This window comes from Periophthalmus magnuspinnatus, chromosome 5, assembly GCF_009829125.3.
Source record: "Periophthalmus magnuspinnatus isolate fPerMag1 chromosome 5, fPerMag1.2.pri, whole genome shotgun sequence".
NCBI lineage: Eukaryota > Metazoa > Chordata > Actinopteri > Gobiiformes > Gobiidae > Periophthalmus > Periophthalmus magnuspinnatus.
The window spans coordinates 9,645,868-9,667,661 of record NC_047130.1 but is presented as its reverse complement, the minus strand read 5'-3'; the positions used below and the strand labels follow the sequence as shown (position 1 = coordinate 9,667,661).

The 21,794-nt window shown below is 36.7% G+C and overlaps 1 protein-coding gene and 2 non-coding genes across 3 annotated transcripts; 1 reads left to right on the top strand and 2 right to left on the bottom strand.

Annotated features, from left to right (window-relative positions):
* Positions 1 to 7,258: 7,258 nt before the first annotated feature.
* zgc:171566 lies at positions 7,259 to 21,751 on the top strand. The gene is made up of 9 exons (XM_033966669.2): positions 7,259 to 7,528; positions 11,979 to 12,093; positions 13,860 to 13,910; positions 14,055 to 14,139; positions 15,387 to 15,525; positions 16,730 to 16,836; positions 18,062 to 18,152; positions 19,416 to 19,553; positions 20,588 to 21,751. Exons 1-9 carry the CDS (start codon positions 7,423 to 7,425, stop codon positions 20,707 to 20,709), a joined length of 954 nt encoding a protein of 317 aa, XP_033822560.1. The 5' UTR covers positions 7,259 to 7,422; the 3' UTR covers positions 20,710 to 21,751.
* On the bottom strand, positions 16,489 to 16,541 carry LOC117371716 (U7 small nuclear RNA). Its single transcript, XR_004541468.1, has one exon. It is a non-coding gene; the product is annotated as a U7 small nuclear RNA (small nuclear RNA).
* Positions 18,637 to 18,689, bottom strand: LOC117371717 (U7 small nuclear RNA). Its single transcript, XR_004541469.1, has one exon. It is a non-coding gene; the product is annotated as a U7 small nuclear RNA (small nuclear RNA).
* Positions 21,752 to 21,794: the final 43 nt, after the last annotated feature.

Here is a 21,794-nt window from a genome sequence, read left to right as displayed (position 1 = left end):
CATTGGTGGACCCTCCATCAGAAAAGTTACACAGTGCACCTTTATTAAGTTATCCTGCATATGTATAACAGGCCACATCAGGACCGCTAATCTAGGCCTTTGTGCTTACACACTGAGACCCAGAATAAGCCTGTGCCATCGTCTAAATGAGCAGTATGTTTGTATAAGATGAGTCAACATTAGCTGTCAGATATATTAGCTTATCTCACTAGTGTCGCGGTAATGCTGACTTACCCAAATAAAGTAAAGCAGTATGGGCAGGGCGGACACGTTCTGTTTACTCTGAACCGATTTGCATTTAGATAAGTCTGTGTTTAAGCGGTCAGGCTAATGCTAAAACACCTGCGGTCAAGTTCGGATGTTTATATAAAAATCTGGCAACTTTTGGGCTTATAACTTTGGAGGGCTGAAGACAACTTTATTGTTCAGTTGAAATTTAACTTCATTTTAATAAAGTCGTTTAGTCTTTATCGCACTCATCTTTAGCCTCCATCGGTCCATTGTAAAGGTGCACTATGTAACTTTCCTGGAGGACCCGACACCTGCTTGTATCCATGGAAATGTTTCACAGTCCCTTCATTTACATGCACAGGGTAATTGGTTGATCAGCTGGTTTAAATTGGACTAGGCCAATGATCCGGTTTTCCCACTGTGCATGTAAACGTGAGTATGCTATTAAACTTATCTACTGGATTTTTTTTTTTATTTTTACTTCTGAAAAAAATACTTGGAATGGTGTTACCTGCAGTCTCCATAAAGGTTTAGGTTTAATACCATACTGTGGAACATTCCTGACAAAGCAATAAGCAACTATCTATTGAGACAAGCAAAGTGACACAGTTGATCTTTAAGTTATAAAACACTCAAATAACATTTTTCTGACTCTGGATGTAAGGTGACAGTGGCACATTCTGTAAGCGTTTGATGTCTGACCAGATGGTTTCCAGACTAACTTCATCACTGGCATATTTTTGTTTGTTATAATTTGGTCTTTTGTTTCTCAAGACGATTATCCAATCAGAAAGTAGAATGAGCCTCACATGAGACTCATTTTGGTTGCCAGTTTTAGTGCTGAAATCCAGTTGGTCCTATATTATGCAAAATGGACTCATGTGAGCTTTAAACCATGTTATACTGTTGTTATCTCTTCATAAACATACATGGAGTTGTGTTTTGTTTCCTTCACACATGTTTGAGTAACAATTTATTATTAGTCTGTCTACATCTCCAAAGATCAAAATATTCAGTTCCACTTTGTGATGTCATGAAGCAGTTGTTTTCAAGTTAACAGCTACTTTTACCTTTAGTTTGTAGAGATTGGCAATTTCAGAGATGGAATTATCCAAATTATTCTAGTGAAGGTGTATGGAGTTTAAAAACACAGTGGAGCACTTCCTCTGTTACCATAAGCCATCACAAGGTGGAAAAGAGTGTTTCTGTTTGAGAAAAGCACTGAACATAAATATATAGGGTTTGTGTGTTAAACATGTGTGAATGAAACAAAACACAATTCCAGGTATGTTTTTGAGGAAACAACAATATAGCATAATATCATAAAACGGTGTAATATAGGGCCTTTACACCTAGAAGGACTCCTACTACCTAAACCCCAGGGACTATCTAAACCCCTGCACTTGCAGCCAATCATGAATCAGTGCTAGTGCAGCCACTGCAGCTCAGTGAGTGAATATTATAGGTTCTGAGCTTTCACATGAGGCCGGTCCATATATTGACAATGAAAAAAATTGTATGTGTCCTCTATCTGCAGGTTAAAACTCTGGCAACACAGGTTCGGTGACTGTAGTACTATGGAACAAGCAAATCTCCACATAGACAAGAATGTAGCAGACCCCCCACTAAATAAGTAAAATAATGCACTTTATTAATATCATTTTTCTATATGTCGCCTGTTACGTCCCTGAATTATGCATGTAAGTTCAAAGCAGACCTAACCCAAAGAACGACTGCAGCATATAAGCAGAGCACAGCACATTTGCCTCTGTGGTAATTGTTAGCAGCATGACTTTGCAGCACTAGCCCAGCAGGGGGCTAATTACACGAAACTCAATCTGCAGCTTCGTCCCTGCTTCTCAACTTCTTCTACAACAATGACAGTACTAACAGTAGTAAGTAGTGATAAGCCATATGTTTAAGCACTTGCAATTTGAAACACATTAGACATATAGTGATAGATGAGCAGAGGTGAGACTAGAAGAAGATCAAAGAGGCCATGATGTGACAGAAGATGATGCAGATGATATGGTTTATATAGCATACTTGAGTGAATAGGTTGTGGATTCAAGTTCTGGACCAACAAAACATTTTCCACTGTCACTGTCAAGTAAAATAACATATTTTCAAAAACACTCACATCAGGAATACCGTACATGGCCTGGGCATTTTGTTGGGTTTGCAAATAAAACAAAAAACCTCATTTGATACTTCATGTAAGCTATACAAACACATGATTTTATCAAAGAAAAAAAAAGTATATGAAAAAAAGTAAAAAAAGTAAATGACAAGTAATGAAATCAATAGAGCTGCACTAACTGTTCATCTTATCTCTATGGGCATTGTCTGGCTGGGATTTTACAAACGGGATGGGACTACTCATCTTGCAATGTTCAAAACATGCATTCATACTGTGAATGGAGTCGCCTCTCCACAGATCTGACCTGTAAGCTAGCCTGTGGCATCACCTGCTCTTTAAGGAGATGTTTTGCCTGGAATGTCCCATTGTGTGACATTAAATTGATCTATCTCTATGTAAACAAGCAGGTCTCACCATAGTCCCATTTCTTCTCATTGTAATTTCAAACTTAAAAAAATATGTATAACTTTTGTTTTAAGTCCAATCTCACTATTGTTTTATCTGAATTGCGAATTTCATTCATAATTGTAGCTACAGTTTGTTGGAGGATTGCGCCCTCTTGTGGACACTCTTCCACACTGCAGCGCTTTTGCAGCTTTGTGTTGAGGAGAAGCCAGTGATCCGTGTGTACCTGCTGCAATAGAAAAGTGCTGACTAAATTAAACAGCAAACGCCTATAGCTTCACTGCAGTATTGAGTGTGCCCATGTGGCTAATCGCTAGCAACAAGGGTCAAAGCAAGTACATTACAGTGATGACGAATCGTTTGGGTGTTGGGCTTAATGGATTCTCAATATGTGACGCATGTGAATTTCTTTAGGAAAAATATAGAACACATTTTAAGATCAAATGTGTAAATTTACAAGAAAATGCAGTGCAATGAAGACCTTTTATAAGGGGAAAAAAACGAAAGGAATGCTTGTCCATCAATTTGAAGTTCAGAGGTTCAAGTCCTGATCGAACTAAGTACTGTCATTGTGCTCTTAAGCAAGACATTTTGATTGGAGTGCCCTGAAGAGTCTGTTCTGTGTTCACTTCATTCTCCAGTCGCTCCCATTGAGAACCACAGTTTTCTAATGCAGAAGTCACCGGACTTGTTTCTTTTATTAAGTGGTTTTAAATCAATATTGAGATGATCCTTGAGTGTCATAGATTATAACTATAAAGCAGACACAAGCATAATATGTCTTCTTTAAGTAATCCTTACTTTGTAATAATAAGCATGGGTAAATTATCCAATTATAGTAACCAATACAGTAACTCCTGTAAATATACGTGATCTGAGAGGCCTTTTGCCCAGTTTCAAGCACTTTGACCTGCAGTGCCACATATTCATATTTAACAACATTAATGCATCATCACAACCACTTATAAAAAGTCTGAAAATTCTAGAGGCTCAAAACAGTAATAACCACAAGTATAACAGTATAAAAACATGTAAGGAAGGGGGGGGTCTGTCAAAAAAAAATTTAATTCTGGACATTTCTTTCTTGGTTTCTGGTGCATTTTAATGTGTTCCAGTTGACTAAAGTGGACTTACATCATCAGTTCTTTGTGTAATAAAATACAGAATTAGACAGAGCAGCCAAACGATGTACTTAAGCAAGAGTACACTTACTTCAAAATCATATCACTCAAGAAGTACAAAGTAGTGATTCAAGTTAAGAGTTGCAGCTCATCTCTGACCTGAGCAGTGAGCTCTGAGCAGACACTGAGCAGAGGCCAAAAAGATGCACATTAACTGTTCTGCACATTAAGCACAGCTGTGATCATATGTGACTGTCACATCAAATATACAAATGTTTAGGACAGAGGACACCAGCGCTGAGCTTGTGTTTACAATAGTAGCATGCTAATGTTGCTAAATGGCCCTGGTGATTATTTGCTTGTGCTGCATTGAAACTCATTATAATTAACAAACAATTTAGTGACTGAACAGAGCGAGTTCAGAGATTTTAAAAGATGTACAACATGAACATATTGGACAAAGTGTGGCCCTGGTAAAAGTAACACAACAGTCACTGTTATGCTAACAGTGACTCGTTAGCATTTAGCATGTTAGCAGTTAGCATGTTAGCGCAGAGCGCATCTGCACAGAGGAAGTGGTAAATATTAAAGCCAGGTGTTTATCTAAAACAAATTAAAATATTAAAATAAATTACCACAAAAGGAAAAGTCACAACTACAAACAGCCAGACTTACCTGCTGTCCGCTGTCCCTCTGAGGTGTGTCCTGTCTGTCCTCTGTCCCTCTGAGGTGTGTCCTCTGTCCCTCTGAGGTGTGTCTTGTCTGTCCTCTGTCCCTCTGAGGTGTGTCCTGTCTGCATAGTTACACTTGTCCACTCTCACTGTTTTATCTGCAGGTCCAATGGTGTAAAGTGGAGACATATTTCGAGTCTTCTCTGAAAAGTCCGTCTTTCTCCAAAATGATCTTCCTCTGGGCTTTTCATACATTGTCCTGAACTTTATACAAACTGAACTTCACTAACGTTTAGTTGTTTAGTTTGTAAAACACTCATTCAAATGTCCCTCTGCTGCCTCAGCGCTCCCAGAGTGCACCTGGAGGGGAGGGGTCCTTCACACCGGTGTAAACGCAGCTGTCCACACCACTGCCCCACTCAAGACATGTAGCAGCACATGTTTAGCTACTGGAAATGAAACATATCGAATCATTTAAGAGGGATATGTACACTAGTATAAACACCCGAGCGCCATTTATTTTTCAGAAAAAAACCTTGTATTCACTATTTTCAATATAAATGTATGTACTCTTGGGGGCCCTCTGGTGGCCTCAGGGCCCTAAGCAGCTGCTTAGTCTGCTTATAGGCTGGGCCGGCCCTGGGCCCGAGGTTGACACCAGAGTGCAGGTGGAGCCACTCCAAGACCAACTGTTTCAAGCACTCTTGAGGCAGGCTTTTAATGTGAATCAGAATGCAACTGTTGGGTTCACACTGGCTCAAGTGCACTGCTCTCAGACAAACTTATTCTGTAAAGTATTTGAACTGCTTTGTAAGGAATTGTGCTATACAAATACAGTTGCCTTGCCTATATGCTAATTTGGGGTTATACTGGAGAAACTAAGCAACCACTCCATAAGAGGATGTACCAACACCAGCGTGAAAGCTCCTCTGGACCCCAGTCTGCCGTGCATCTCCATCTCAAAGCCACTAACCACTCCTTTGCAGATAGTGAAGTTCAGATCTTAGCCAGAGAAAAAACTGTTTGAGAGAGGAGTTAAAGAAGTATTTTTTTTTTTGGAAAGACAATCTTCCTTAGACGGGAATGGGGCCTGCGACATAATCTATAACTTTATCCTCAGACTCAAACAAAGAGAACAATAGCAGGGTCATTAAGGGTTGAATAGGGGGTTTCAGTTGAAACTGGAGACAATAGCTGTTTACAGTTTCAGTGTAGTTAGCCCCTCCCTTCAGATAGATATAAGGCAGTGTCCACCAGAGATCTGACCAGAACTGAAGAAGCGGTTTGGATGAGCAGCGAAATGTCTTCACTCCTACAACAGATTTAAACTTTCTCTTTTGCCACTTTATAAAGATGTGAGGAGCCTGGTCACCAGACTCAGATGGGTGTGATTGACAATTAGATTAGCCAGTCAGGGACATCCATATTTTGTCTACAGTATATCAAAACAAATATCGCTGCTTATAAGGAAAAAAGAAAGGGAAAATATATGGAAGGGAATTAAAAACATGGTGAATTTCTACAGAGTCAATGAGCAAAGCACTAAACTCTGTTAATCTGAGGTGAGAGAAACATGATTTTATTTGTGAATGCTAGATGTCCAATGAGCTTGTTTTTGAAAGTTTTGATTTTACATGATATAAGGGTGCAAAGTATGTTTGTTTAGTCTCTTTTCTCTTAAGAGCTTTGCAAAATAAATGATTACATTTTACATGAGATGCCCTTCCTAGCTCAAAATTCATATTTCTGTTGACCTCTTGACTGCTGTTGTGACGTCATTATTTGGGCACTTGAGTTACATGAACTTACAGTTTGCATGTTTGAAATAAATAGTCCTACATTTATTCATATTTGTTTGGAGCAGAGTCAGTCAGATTTCTTTGCAAGACATTTCAGACATTTTTTAAGAGTTTAGAATGTTCTTTTTTTTTTACAGGCACATGTCTTCCTGCTCCTGTCAGCAGCACTTCACATGAGACACATTGTTCCAAGATGCACAATTGTTTCTCATTTTGTTTTTTACAAATGTTGCTGTGTTCAGGGTCTTAATAAATAGTTTTTGCAAATCATTATTCAAATGTTTTATCAAAATGATTAAAATGTCCTCATGTGAGGACATTCGTTTCACATCACTTTTCTCAGAAACTACATAATGTAAAAAGATAATTCTTTGTTTTTACTCTCATCAGGTCTCAATCATCCCAAATAACAAAGAGAAATTAATAAAGCATGTCATGCAAGAGCTCGGGTCTTAGGAGGATGAGTTACTTTGAAGAAGGAAACATACAGCTCAGGAAGCACATAAAAAGCATAGAGTCTTCACACCTCCATAAACCATTATTTGTACTGATTTAGTTCACAGCGTGCTCGTGCTTTCTGTTCATCTTTATTTACTGTTTCATGACAGTTTTATGGAGTACACTCATTTCAGCAAGGAAAAAGATAATAAACGTTGGGTTACTAGGGCAAGTAGCCTAATAACTCAATTTAAATTTCTAACTATTAGGCCTATATAAAAATGTAACCTGATTAGGCTACAGTAGTCCCATACTTTGTATCTAGTGCTGTATTTACTTGTTTTGGGCGTCCACTCTTTGCCCGATTGCTTGTTTTTCTCGTGAGATCTGGCAACCTCCACACACACTCAGCAAAACCCAAGTGCGCTCCCCGCGCTTCAGACACTTGAGCTTCGGCGGAAGTGCGAGCCAGTCCTTCCCCGCAGATCACAGAGGCTGAACCCTTTCCCAAGCCGCGCCTCTGCTCCTCCTCCGCTGCGCTCCTCCTCCGCGCTCGGCTCCTCCGGGCTCTCCTCTTCTCACCGTCTCTGGACTTGACACCTCGCTGCGGTACGTGGATGTTTCGACCGGTGATCGCGCTGCTGTTGACGGCCGGGCTCTGCTGCGGTCCTCCGGGGAGCGAGGCAGCGCAATACCGGCAACTCAACGACCGGCCCATCATTGGTATGGCGCAGCCGGTTTACGCGCACTGGTGCCCGGCTGGAGAGGGGGGAGATGGGAAGGAAAGGGGGGCCTGGAGGGGGTACATGTGGATGGATCATTATATAATTCTTGAGAATGTTCCAGAGATCGTGGAAGAGATTGGGTTTATAGTCCACACACAGCAGCATGATTCAATATAAGACAACGATTATGTTACGTTTATCCATTAATAAGCTTGACAGGTGCGTTTAACTGTCAGCTATTCTGATTTAGTTTTATTTAGCATCCATTGTGATTTTGCGTATAGTCCTGCCTATGTTAGTGTTTCCTTCATCATTTCAGATTAATTTGCTGTGCTTGTTACAAAATGCACGTTCATAGGCAATTCTGGTAGGTTGTATGTATTGAATGCATGATTGAAACCTACTTAAAGGTGCATTGTGTAACTTTTTCTAGTGGGGAATTAGGGATCTGCTTGTCTCCATAGAGATGGTTCCACAATATGGCGTTACATTGATCTAGATTACATTTATTTCATAACAAGGGTTGTCATAGCTTAACATGCTGTCTGACATTATGCAATAACCTAATATCCCCATGGGGACAAGCTGGGGGGTCAGTCTTTCAGAAAAGTTACATAGTGTACCTTTACAAAATCTGACGTAACCATTAGAAACACGGTCAATCTGACACTATTGTTATTACATCATCATGTTGCATTGATAACATGTAACTTGTTGAATCCATTGATCTATTTGCATTGCAAAAATCTTGGCTTAATTTGAATTGGGATGATGCAGGTATCTGAGGGCTGCTGTCATGGTATGTCTGTGTAATCCTTCAGTCATCCAGGTCTGATCCATCGTAAAAGCTGAAGTTAAACTAAACCATTTCTTTATCGTAAACCTTTTTCACTTCTCTACTCTTCTCTGCCCCGTTTTAATGTCTCTTTATGTAATGCATTGGGTTTGGGTAATGCTTGATCTATTATGCACAGGAAATATATATATATATATATATTTTTTTTACACAAGCCTTGATAAAGCGGAAACTGCTGTTGCTATTGTGCTACCTTTGTTGTGCCAGACATATTAGTTGCCATCACTGGAAATATGACAGTTTATGACAAGATCATGTCAGCATTTAAATCAACTTGTTTTTGCCTGAGTCTTGTCTAAGCGTCTCACTTCGTTTTAACCACGCCTGAGCTGGAGCTGTGCCGTATTGTGCTGGTCCCCTCTGTGAGCTAGTGAAGGTTAAATCAGGTGGTTTCAGCTGAAACTGGAGACAATAGCTGTTTACAGTTACAGTGTAGTTTGAATGATTGGCTCCGGATCTCTTTTTTTATAAGAGCCAAATATTTTTCTTTCTAATTTGTATGCATTTCTTATACTGATTAACTTTGAGCTGACACATGAATCAACATAGAAGCAGAGCAGGTTAGAGCTTTCAACACACAAAAAAACATATTTAACAACATAACAGTTAGTTTTACAATTATTATTCTAGTAGTGTGGTGTTTTATTTCGATGATGCATAATTCCACGGGGTGAACAGACTCCCTCTCTCAGTTTGAACCATTTTAAACACTCTTGGTTGTTTCTCTGATTAGTTTGTTGTTAAACTGAGACTATCATTTCTGTCATTAGCTTCTGTCGTATATTTAAATAGTTGAAGAGCCAGTCTTTTGAACTTCCCTTTGAAATGAACAGTATAATTAAAATGATTCAGTTCCTTTAATGAAGGTGAAAGTAGTTTTAGTTTTGACTCAAGGTGAGTTGTGCTGTTATATATGAATTACAGCTACAACTGCTAATGTGTCAAGTTTATACTAAACGCAGATTGAGTGCAAATAGTTTTTATGTTTACATAATGGGGGGAGTTCTATTATAGACCTCCTGCTTGAAAATTTTAAAAGAGCAAAACTTCTAATTTGACAGCTTGTCCGACACAAACCCGAGAAGAAGTCACTCCTCCCTCAGTCATGGTTTTGGGGGCATGAAGAGGCTCCTGGGTAATATGCAAATAACCCATTTGATCACCATTATTTTCCAAAACAAGTGAGTGAGTAAGGTAGTTTAATTCAACCTCAGTATCAAAAAGGACTTCACAATCTTTTATAAACTTTCAAGCAATAACCACATGGGGAAAAAGAACGACTGCAGATGACAATAAGGTCTTTATTTAATTTTACAACGTTAAAGTATTTGAAGATTTAATCATCAAAATGTCAATTAGCCATGATTTTCATAGTGGAATCACTCCCCCTATGTCAAATACAATAGTTAACCTTTTTTCATTCTATACCAACTTTGGGGGATACTAAACATGCGGGATTACTCAAACAGGCATGAAGATGATGAGGCTGATCATCCAAGCTGCTTCTCCAGTTCTGGACAGATTGCGAGTGGCCACTGCCGTATACATATCTGATGCAAGGCAGGAAGGAGCTGTGTATGTGAATCCTGTTGTTTGTAACCTGACTTCGTTGCCAAGGGTTAAGTTCTTATTATAACCTTTTAAAATGGAGTAAAAGTCAAATGCAGGTCCATCTAGAGCACACATCTCCCTCAGTCATGGTTTTTAGACTTCAGTGGACTTGCCAGTGTTAATATATGTGCAGCATTTGTGATACTTAAGGCTTTGATTCATCTCCATATGCCTTTTTTTTTTTTTTTAACATTTGGGAGCATGTATATTAAAACCAAACCAAAAACAAAAGTAGTGGAGACCGTGTGTAGCCTAAGGTGAGACACTGCAGCTGAATATGAAAAAATAAATTAATCTAGAGATGTCAGTTTGGAACTTTTTCTATATTTTACTTAAATAAATGTATTACATGCTTTTTTCCACGTAATATTTGCATATAAAAACAAGACATTTTACGTGTAAAACACCCCACATTTTTTGGACATATGAAACTCAAAAAGATAGATAGAGCCAAGTTTAAGAATCAGAGCTGAAATCACAGTCTGTCAACCTGTGGACCAGCGAATCTGACCACTCAACCAACGATGCTTATATCGACAGCAGGATTCAAACCGCCAACATTCAGGGGACGAACACTCAACCAACTGAGCTACTGTCGTCCCACAGGATATCTTATTTAGTATTTGAGTAAACTAAATCTCACTGAAAACATACCTAAAAACTCAAATTTCACATTTTTTTTTTCTTTTAAACTTGAATAAATCAGGCTTGGATCTAATCCCTTTGTATGTTTCATAACAAAAAATCATGTTAGTTACAAGATTGCAAAGTTTGGTATCTGCAGATGCTACTGTAAGACATGATCCTTATGTGCCTATAGGAGAAAAAGCCTTGTCCCATATAACTCTAAGGGTACAAGTTGATTCAGCTAAATAACAAAACGTTTTCAGTGTAAATTGAATTGTGCTGTCTCCACATGAAAGCCTTTGTGCTAAGAGACCAAACTGACCAAAAAACAAAAAAGTGATTTACCTGTAGTAAACATAAATGAGCACTTGTGGCTTATCTATGGACATCATGCAGTGGAGTGGTTTTGAATACACGAGGAGAACATGCAAGCTCCACACAAAACATTTACTGATTATTGCGAATAGGTGGGGTTCAATTGGCAAGTCACTGTTTCTTGCAACGTAATGAGGACATAGGTTTTGATGCTTCTTCTTTTGTGAGGTTTTGTAGTGACTGGCAAGTTTTGTTCTCAGATATCTCATAACATCTTGTAAATCATATGTAGACTTAAAGGTCCTATATTATGTGAAATTATTGACATTTTTTATTTTATTTATTGAATACACTGTTTAAACTTTTTAAAGGCCCATATTATGCTGTTTTCTGATCTATATTATAATGCTGTTACCTGGAGTTGTGTTTTGTTTCATTGACACATGTTTGAGTAAACCTGTCTACATCTCCAAAGCTCAGAATGCTCTGTTCCACCTTGTGATGTCATGAAGTTGTAGTTTTCAAGTTAACATCTACCTTTTACCTTTAGTTGAGTAGATATTGGCAATTCCAGGGCTGAAATTATCTAAATGGTTCTAGTGAAGGTGTATGGATTGTGTGGAGCATTTTCTGTATAACCACATGACATCACAAGGTGGAGCAGAGTGTTTTCCTTTTGAGAGAAGAACTCTAAATATGCAGGATTTGTGTGTTAAACATGCGCGAATGAAACAAAACACAACTCCAGGTCTGTTTGTGATGAGGAAACATTTTACCATACATCAAAAAACAGACTGTAGAATATAGGTTTAATCTCAAAACCATCCAGGCATCCTCCAGTTTAAAATTCTTAAAAAGTTGTAAAAAATTTTGCTTGATTTGTGTGCACAAAAACAACATGTAAATATTCCTTATGGTCTCTGTTGTGGGCAGGTTACCACATGCAAAAGACAACACCGACATTGCTTTCCAAATATGTTTTTTGGGGGGAACATAATAAATGGAACATAACTTGGTGATGTACTTTGATATTTTTCAGGTATTTTGGCCCAAGAGAACCTTCCAAAAGATCCCTCTCCACACGGCACCTCCTATATCGCCGCATCATATGTCAAATATATAGAGAGCGCTGGAGCCAGGGTGGTCCCAATAAGGTACATGTCATTTTCATTTTCATGTTCATTTAAATTCTGTTCTGTTCTATTCAGTTTAGTTTAGTTTAGTTTAGTTTAGTTTAGTTTAGTTTAGTTTAGTTTAGTTTAGTTTAGTTTAGTTTAGTTTAGTTTAGTTTAGTTTAGTTTAGTTTAGTTTAGTTTTGTTTTGTTTTGTTTTGTTTTGTTTTGTTTTGTTTTGTTTTGTTTTGTTTTGTTTTATTTTATTTTATTTTATTTTATTTTATTTTATTTTATTTTATTTTATTTTATTTTATTTTATTTTATTTTATTTTATTTTATTTTATTTTATTTTATTTTTATTTTATTTTATTTTATTTTTATTTTTATTTTTATTTTATTTATTTTTTTATTTTTTTAGCAAAGTAAATAATTAAATAATTTTTCAGGGGGGGGCCAAAAAACGTGTGAAGCTTTCAAACTTTTTTAAATTTTTAAATTAATTTTAATCCCCATGAGATACAACAAATTAATTTTATTTTTAGCTAAATAAACATTACAGTTTTTATTCCCCTATCTTTCTGGAGGACAAAACAAAATGTGGTTGAAAAAGTATAGGCCTATATTTTTACTTTTGGAACACCAAACCAAAGAAGTCCTATGTTGTTTTTGTCTCGTTGGGCAGGATCAGACCTGTGTGACGTATCGTGAAAAAGCTTATGAAATATGAGTCAGTGTAGTTCTATTGTAATCTTCATACTGTGCTTTTAAAAAATTTAATGACTGTGAATGTGTTAAAACTGGTTTGGTTACTACAGTTAAACTAATGTGCTTAAAACAGTCAGTGTTAGTCATATAGTTTATACCAGTAATGATTTCCAAAACTAAGACACACAGTTGGCTTGTTTATTAGCATGTTTCCAGTGTCATTATAGCATGTTAAAGTCTCCATTGAACTGAACAATGATTATAACAGTCATGTGCGAAACCAGGGATTTTTGTTTTGATCCGATACCAACTAATATTATGTGATATATCGATCTGAGACTGATACACCAATGAGTTTTGTATTAAAATGCCTCAAGGCTTCTCAACTATGATGCATTTTATGGCAGCATAATCTTGGCTCCACCTCATCAATTCTATTCAATTCATTTTATTTTTGTAACGCCCAAAATCACAACAACAGTTGTCTCGAAGGGCGTTTATGTTTTGGTTGATGGGGGAAACTGGAGGACCCCGGAGGAAACCCATCCAGACACGGGGAGAAACATGCAAAGCTCCACACAGAAAGGCCTGGGCGACCCAGGGATCGAAGCAAACCTTTTTGCTGTGAGACAACTTAAAATATATGTGCAGATAAACTAAAACGTAGGCAATATATGAAAATAATTATTTATTTTTAGCTTTTAACTGACTTTATGCTATTTGTTTTTTTTATTTTGTTAATTCAAAATGTGTATTTTTGTAAATTTGTTTATTTTTTAGATGTTCTTCAGTGTTCAATCATTTTTATAAATTAAACATTCACTCCATAAAAGCATCATCAACTGCATAACTCACAAGTCACCTAAGAAAATAAGTACATTCTGTTTTGATTTTACTAAACAGAGACTTTTTATAAGGCTTTTTCTAGAAAATTTAAATAGAGCAAAACGTCTACACTGGTAAGATTTAGCTCTACAAATTCTTCTCCTTCTCCGTCAGGGTTTAAAGTCATTTTAACGATTACATATTTCAAATAGTTGGAAGTCGTTTGGAATAATTGTTGTGTAAATGTACCTGACCTATTTCCCTTCGTCTCACAGAATAAACAGAACAGACGTGGAGTATGTAAAGCTATTCAACTCTATCAATGGGTGAGTCTATTTCATGTACGTGCAAATACAAAGTCCTGCCAAATATAGTTAACTAAAAGCATATTGACAAAAGGCCAAAAATAATCATATCTAGCACATGTTTCCTACATTTAAACGCCTCTAAAACTGTGTGTGCTGTTGCAGGTTATTGCTGCCAGGGGGCGACGTTAATATTGAGACTTCACAGTTCACACAAACCGCCAAGACTTTCTACAAATTGGCAATAAAGGTATGAAGAATGAAAACGTGTGACGCACTGTGCAAATTTTTTATCTAGTTTACATTTTAAAGTCATAACTTAAAATGTATCGAAAACTTTATTCTACTGTTTCACCACCGGTAAAGGAGAAGGTGGGAATCGGTTCTCATTTCCACGCCGGAAAGCAGCAGACTTCTTTATTAAATTAAGTTGTGTTGGATCAATATTCAGACACAATGTATGTATGTATTATGTAATAAAATCCAGAGCATTTACTTAATCAAATACTTGAGAAATACTTGTACAAGGAGTCTGTGTCAAATTTCCCATGCAGAGACTCCCCGTTTCCACCTATAGAGGGAGGCTAACTATGCTTTTAGACTTAGTTCCTCATCCTTCTGGGGTGTGTCTGGATAACAAATCATGACATCATCCCTGTCAGTAGTTCTTGTCGTATTTATTTAGTTCGTCTTTAGATAGACTGGAATATCATGTCTTGTCCTGACATGTATTTATGACTCGGCGCTGTGATCACAGTCATTATCTTCACATGACCTCAGTACAATAATGACTGTAGTGGTTATACAAAATAGCTAGCACAGTTATTTATCCTAACAGTGTAAGTATAACATAAGGATCCACAGGTGCCATAGATTATGACTATATAGCAGACAAAAGCTTGTATGTATGTCTTCTATAATGATGTTATAACATAAAAACATAATAATAATAATATTAAAAACATGCTTGGAGTTTTATTTTGTGCCAGTCACATCTATGTCATTAATCCTGTTATTATAACTCTATAATAACGATTGTTTTCCCAGGATTGTGCCATCACATGTAGAAACCACACATAAGCATGTCATAAGGTTGATAACAAATAATCTCCTTTAGAGTCACAGTATGTAACTTTTTAGACAAAAAAATAAAAGTGTTTATTATTATTATTATTATTATTATTTTTTTTTTTTTAATGCTTTTATTGCACTAAAAACATTCGTCCTTATTGCGAGCGGAGCTTCCAGTTCCACAAACCTCACTCTTATTTTTCTCTTGCTTGTTCCTATGGACATGTGCTTCTTTTGGCTATAATATTCCACAGTTCTTCTATGAAGAATATTCTGAAGTGTGGTTTTAACTTTCTTTTTCCATGGAATCAAGTTACAAGCTGTAGCTGTATCAGGTTACAAGCTGTACTTTGTAACTTGATAAACACTTTGGTCTGGTTGAGCAGTAGTAAAAATACAGTGAGACCTTGTCTTATGTGTTTCCAGGCGAACGATGCGGGGGACTACTTCCCGGTGTGGGGCACCTGTCAGGGCTTCCAGCAACTCAGTGTGCTGACGGCCAACAAGAACCTGCTGACTCACACAGACACTGAGGCTGTAGCTCTGCCTCTCTCCTTCACCCCAGGTACCCTCATGCATCATCTGTCTGTCCAAAACTAAAACTACAACAGCAAGTTTTATGTTTGTTTTATTTTGTCAGCACAATTTATCCAAGGTGGAAATCATGTGTTTTACTAAAGTAGCCATTGCAAGTAAAGTACAAGAGTAACTTTACTTAAAAATAATATTACTCAAATGGAAGTGGCCTAAGAAATTACTTAAGGAAGAGTAAAAAAAAGTAATTGAGAAAAGTAACAAGTCATTTCAAGAGTATGGGATGTTGGGACAAAATTTATTTTCAAAGAACACAAATATGAGACAAACTAAACCACATCTGAAGGAGCGCTGCAAGAAACACAGATGTTCAAACCATTTTATATTGTCAACATAAAACTTCTGTCACTTGTAGACTTACTCACGGTGGGAAGAGGAACCAAAACTTTACTCAAGTAAAAGTACTTGTACTTCAATACAAATATTACTCAAGTAGGAGTAAAAGTATGCTGCTAGAAAAGTACTTTAAAAAGTAAATGTAACTGAGTACTCTGCACAGGTGAGGAGTGTTGGGCAGATTAAAAATCTTTCGTTTTAAAAAATTAATTATGTATATGTTAGTTTCCCAGCACATTGTGTTAAATCAGTTCAAGCGGAGGTGGAGCTCAAATTAAAGGCACTGTACCAGATTTTTGTCTTACAAACAAAAAAACAGTAGTTCATTTTAAATGGTTTGCAGTATTCCAAGGTTATTCTTTACCTTCCCTAGTATTAGACAATAATGCATTTTTATAGAAAACTAGATACGTATTGTCCTGGTGTTTGTATATATTGGATTAAATACAGGAATATATCTTTAAAAATAAATAATATTTGATCAAAAATAGACAAATTTACAATGTATTTGACTCATTACAGATAATATACACTCTTTAATGTTGTCTAGTAGAAGACTTATGTATGTTATGTTTTTTTTTTTTTTTTTACATTCATGGGGGGAGTTCTTTTATAGAACTCCTTCTAGAAAATTGTAAAAGAGCAAAACTTCTGCTCTTGTGAAACCTCAGAGACAAAGCCCAGCAGAATTTCACACCTTTGTCTGTCGTGGTTCCACATTCCTGACTGCTCCTCCCAACTTCTACCTCATTTACATTATTTTACTTTCTCTGGAGTTGTCTAAACTTCAATCACTTAATTGCTACACCACAGAAACTAAACATATACATGTGTTCCAGTGGCCCAGACAAGTCGGCTGTTCAGACACTTCCCTAAGGGCCTCCTCCATACGCTGTCTCAGGAAAACATCACCGGCAACTTCCACTCATGGAGCCTGTCTATGCTGGTAGGAACGTTTCTACATGGATTAGATTTACTGAATCTTACCTTACAAATGTAACAGCTATCGGCCTGTCATGATAAGTACTACATCTACTTATTGTTCAGTAAATGAGAGATGGAACAATAGGAGTGAATATGTATTGTGACTTCTTTTTCTTTCTATTAATAATAATAATAATGGTTTACACTTGTAATGCACTTTTTCAAAGCCTCTCAAAGCACTACACTAAAGTCATTATTCATTCATTTCCACACTTGGTGATGGCAAGCTACTACACTGTAGCCACAGCTGCCCTGGGGCAGACTGACGGAAGCGAGGCTGCCAATCTGCATCATTCGTGCACACACCACATTCATACAGGACAATGTGGGTGAAGTGCTTTGTCTAAGGAGACTCTATAGTATAAAATTTGAGCTGTAGAAGGTTGAATGAATGTGGAGGGTTGAATAAATAACAATTCATAACAGATACAAACTAATTACTAAACCGTTTACTCCGGCTATTTTTCTTAAACAATTCTGCATACGTTTTTGGGAGAATCCTGCTTCACTGATATTGTGTCACTGGTATCATTTAGTTTCAATATTATGGCTTCATCTGTATTTTCTTCAGCAGTATATTTTTGTTCAAAATGTGCTATCGTGACAGGCCTAGTAACAACATCAACAGTTAATTGATTCATACATGTTCCTCGATTGTCTTGCATTTGAGACTTGAGTGCTCTGAAAATTTCTGTTTGCACCCTCCCCCTGTCCCCGCCCACAGCTCTGCGCTTTGTTTTAGTTCATAAAGTGAAGTCATACACTGGGTCACATACTTTTTTTTTTTTTTTATGTTGCTAAGCCATCAGAAATTAAAATCTCATAAATGAAAATCCACTGCTTCTATAGTGCAAAGAGTTGGTTCTTCAGTTTTGAACAGGAACTCAAAGGAACTTCTGATATCAAGTCGATAAGTCAATGAACTAAATTTTAAATCAAATCATCATCTATGTACATGCAAGGTTTTTTTTTACTCAAAACACAAGCCAAAGTTTTTATAGAGGTGCAAATGCAAGGAGTAGCATTTAAATACCAAATTTAAAACACAATATATCTTGTACACAAAATGTATTGCTAATGACAAGGAATATGTTTGACTGTAAAACAATTTTTTTTAAATGCATGTTTACAAAACTAGCATTAAACCTGTTTTAACCCAAACTTATGTCTTATTTTGTAACCTACAGAATTACAGCAGAAATGCCAACCTCAAGAGGTTTTACAAGGTCCTGTCCACCAACACAGACGGGAAGCTAGAATTCATCTCCACTATGGAAGGTAAGCCACCACATATTGACTTTGTTTTTGTTATTGTTTTTTTTTTTAATTTTATTTATTTATTTTTTTTACTTTTTTGTCTAAATTGCGCTGTACTGCTTAAATGTGTCCACCAGGGCCCACTATTACTCCACACTTGATCACCAACAGCTCTAAATGAATTGAAAAAAACAAAGTAAATGTTTAACACTTCAATTTAAATAAAACGGGTCCTTGACATTGAACATTTTTAATTTGTTACATTCAGTCAACAACTGAGTGAGTGTCATTTTTTGATATCTATATGAATACAGATATTAAGTTATTTTGCTTATATTGATGGCTTTCAGACATGATTGTGTTTGATAAAACCAGATAAGAGACAGACTTCCTATTAACTACATTATAATCTTATGAATCCATCTGATATGCAAGTTCCTAATAGCACTACTGACATGTCCTCTATTCTAATTCAGTATATAGATTTTTTTTTTATACATATGGGAGGGGAATTCTTTTATAGAACTCCTACTAGAAAATTGTAAAAGAGCAAAACTTCTATTGGTGTGTGAATTGAGACATACTCCCCAACAGAAGTCATACCTTTGTCTGTCATGGTTCCACACTCCAAAGTGAATCCTCCTCTCTTCTTTGACCTCATTTATAGACTTTACATTTCAATCAGAATTTGCCCCTGTGCTTAGACATGTGGCTTGAACTGGGTTTAAAAAGAGGTATTGAACTGGTACTTTGGAGTTTTCTAAACTTCAAAAACTTAATTGTAACAGCACAGAAAGTACTTCAAAGTCGCCATTCATTTTTCCCGTAGACTCCTCGAAAATTTCAAATATTAAAAGTTCAAAGGCATCACGGAGCCTATCCAACAATATGCAAACTAAAATTCATGTAAAATGTTTTAGTATCTTAGTGTTTTATAAAGTTTCAAAAACAGATTTTAAATTCAATTATAAGTCTTGTGGTCATTATTTACCGCATAGTTGATTAGGCATGAGCTACATTGCAAACTGTTTTCAGAAAGTCTATGAGCAATAAGAAGAGTAATGAGTGAAATTAATGGGATTTACTTCCAGAACCAGGAGCAGGTGGTCACAGTTAAGCTCCATTACAACAAAAATCTGCATTTTAACACTATTATTGGCCTATCGAACATTGAAGCTCAGTATGTTATTAGAGCAGTCCTGCCTACAAGATGCCATTAGCTCAGTGAAAAGATGTCAACACTGAAACAACAAAATAATCATGTTTCTGCTTTGTGGTGGTCAGCCTACCGTTACCCGTTCTATGCTGTGCAGTGGCATCCAGAGAAAAGCCCCTTTGAGTGGATCAACAAACCCGGCATGGCCCACTCTGCCTCTGCTGTCCAGACCTCCTTCTACACTGCCAGCTTCTTTGTCTCGGAAGGTAACCCAGTCTAACAAGTACAAGAATACTTCAAAATCATATTCCTCAGGTGCAGTCAAAAGGAAAAAGTCTTAAAAATGTGAAAAACAGAACTAGTTTACTTTAAACAGTTTGCAGCAGTCCACTTATTCCTCACTTAACTTATGTACTGTATTCAGAACCTAATTATTCACTGAGATGAATTTTACTTAATTACATGAAGAAAAATCAGGTATAGAACTTTAAAGGCGCACTAATATTTCTAACCTGCTTGTCTCCATGGAGATGCTATTGCTTGCCTGAGTATGTTCTGTACTGTGTCCCCAGATACAAGGAACATGTTCAAATTAAATATAACTTATACTGATAACAACTGTAAAGCTGATTTATTATTAATTACAAAAAACATTGTCCATGATGTCCCATTTATTTATGTTATAAGTTGGTGTTTTTTGTTCTCAGAAAGCAGAATGAGCCTCGTATAAGTCTCTCAATTGGGTTGCCAGTTTCAAAGCTGAAATCCTGTTGGTTTGAACCTAAAATGACTCCGTCTGATCTGAATGGTCACTATCGAAACCCCAGCACCTGCAGACAATCATGAATCAGTGCTAGTGTAGAATTTGCAGCTCAGTATGGACATTCTGGACATTCTGAGCTTTCACATGAGGCCTGTCTATATAATAAGAAGGAGGGAAAAACTTGCATGTGTCCTTTATCTGCAGGTTAAGGCACTGGCAACACAGGTTAAGTTGCGAATGTGTATTGTCTTGTACTAAAGTATAATAGTGCAGGCTACCTTTTAATATGGTGAAGAACAAAACAACACAATTCTCCAAAATAATAAATACATCAAAAACAGTTAATCGCTATTGAAATCTCCAAAATAAGTTACGCTGAAGCAGTACAATATGTCATAATACAACTCAAATCTCTTATAAAGTGCTCAAATGTTGTTGTTTTTTTTGTTTTTTTTCATTTTGTTTTCATGTAAGTGCTGTTTTTTTCAGCAAATAAAAGAATAATACATTTGTGTCTCTTTATTTTGCCTTCTTCAGCCAGGAAAAACCAGCACAGGTTTTCCAGTAAAGACGAGGAGGAGAAGGCTCTCATCTACAACTATACCCCATATTTTAAATCAAGCGACTTCTACTTTGTGCAGAACTACTACTTCGACTGATATGAGCTACTTATCAAAATAAAACACAAATTACGCTCACCAAAACTTAATGTATATGCAATGCTTTTTTTTTTTTTTTTCTTTTGTTGAACGCCCCAATCGACCTACAGTGTCTTAATTAAAGGCTCAGTACCTGACTGTCTTACAAATGTGCAAAACAAAACTAGCTCATTTTAAACGGTTTGCAGTGGTCCAAAGTTATTCCTCACTTACCTTTCGCATTCCAAGAGAAGACTTAACGATCAGAGGGCAACAACTAGCATGCTAACGGGGCACTTCCTCATAAGCGGACAATAAAAAGCTTTTTAATTCAATACAGACAGCATGCAGTGGACTTATTTTGACCTCAAGAGCTGCTACCTGTAGAGACGTAAGACAAAATTTGCTCAAATACATGGGGAAAAAAGTCAGGTACAGAGCCTTTGAAAACAATACAGAAAATGTACATTAAACAGAAGAATGTTTTGTCTTTTCATAATCAATACAACCTCACTACACAGTCACATCACAACCATATCATATGAACAATAGAATTTTCATATTTGCACAGTAACTCAACAGAGCCCTATTTTCCTCCTTCAGATCATTAAAACTGCACTATGTAACTTTTTTGGTCTAGGGTCCGTCAACTGTTTGTCGCCATGGTGATTATTATTATTGCTTTGCCTGGAATGTTTCACAGTATGACGTTAAACTTAACCATCGTGCATTTATCCAGTTACAGGTGTGTTATTTGACATACATTGAAAATTGTCTTACTCCATAGATCTGGCGGTGGCACATGCTTGTTTCCATGGAGATAGATGAGTTAAATACCACTGTAGAACATTCTAGCCAACACAAAGACATCTCCATGGAGACAAGGAGGTGACGGACCCTTGACCTTTAACTGAATGTACTGAAACGTTCTTGATGTGTGTTATAATCTATCTGACTGTCTGGTTTGATGTTTTCAGTTTGTTTGGCAAATAATGTAAATAAATGTAATGTAATAAATATATCAACTTATTTGAATGGAAGTATTAAAAGGATTCTTGCAGTAACTTTTTTTTCTGTCAACAATAATTCTGTCATACACTTATATC

Bases quoted from the DNA above. Each gene is read 5' to 3' on its own strand.
- zgc:171566 (XM_033966669.2), top strand. From the start codon at position 7,423: ATGTTTCGACCGGTGATCGCGCTGCTGTTGACGGCCGGGCTCTGCTGC. The intron at 12,094-13,859 runs GTACATGTCATT...TTCGTCTCACAG, and splicing joins GCCAGGGTGGTCCCAATAAG to AATAAACAGAACAGACGTGG. The intron at 14,140-15,386 runs GTATGAAGAATG...ATGTGTTTCCAG, and splicing joins TCTACAAATTGGCAATAAAG to GCGAACGATGCGGGGGACTA.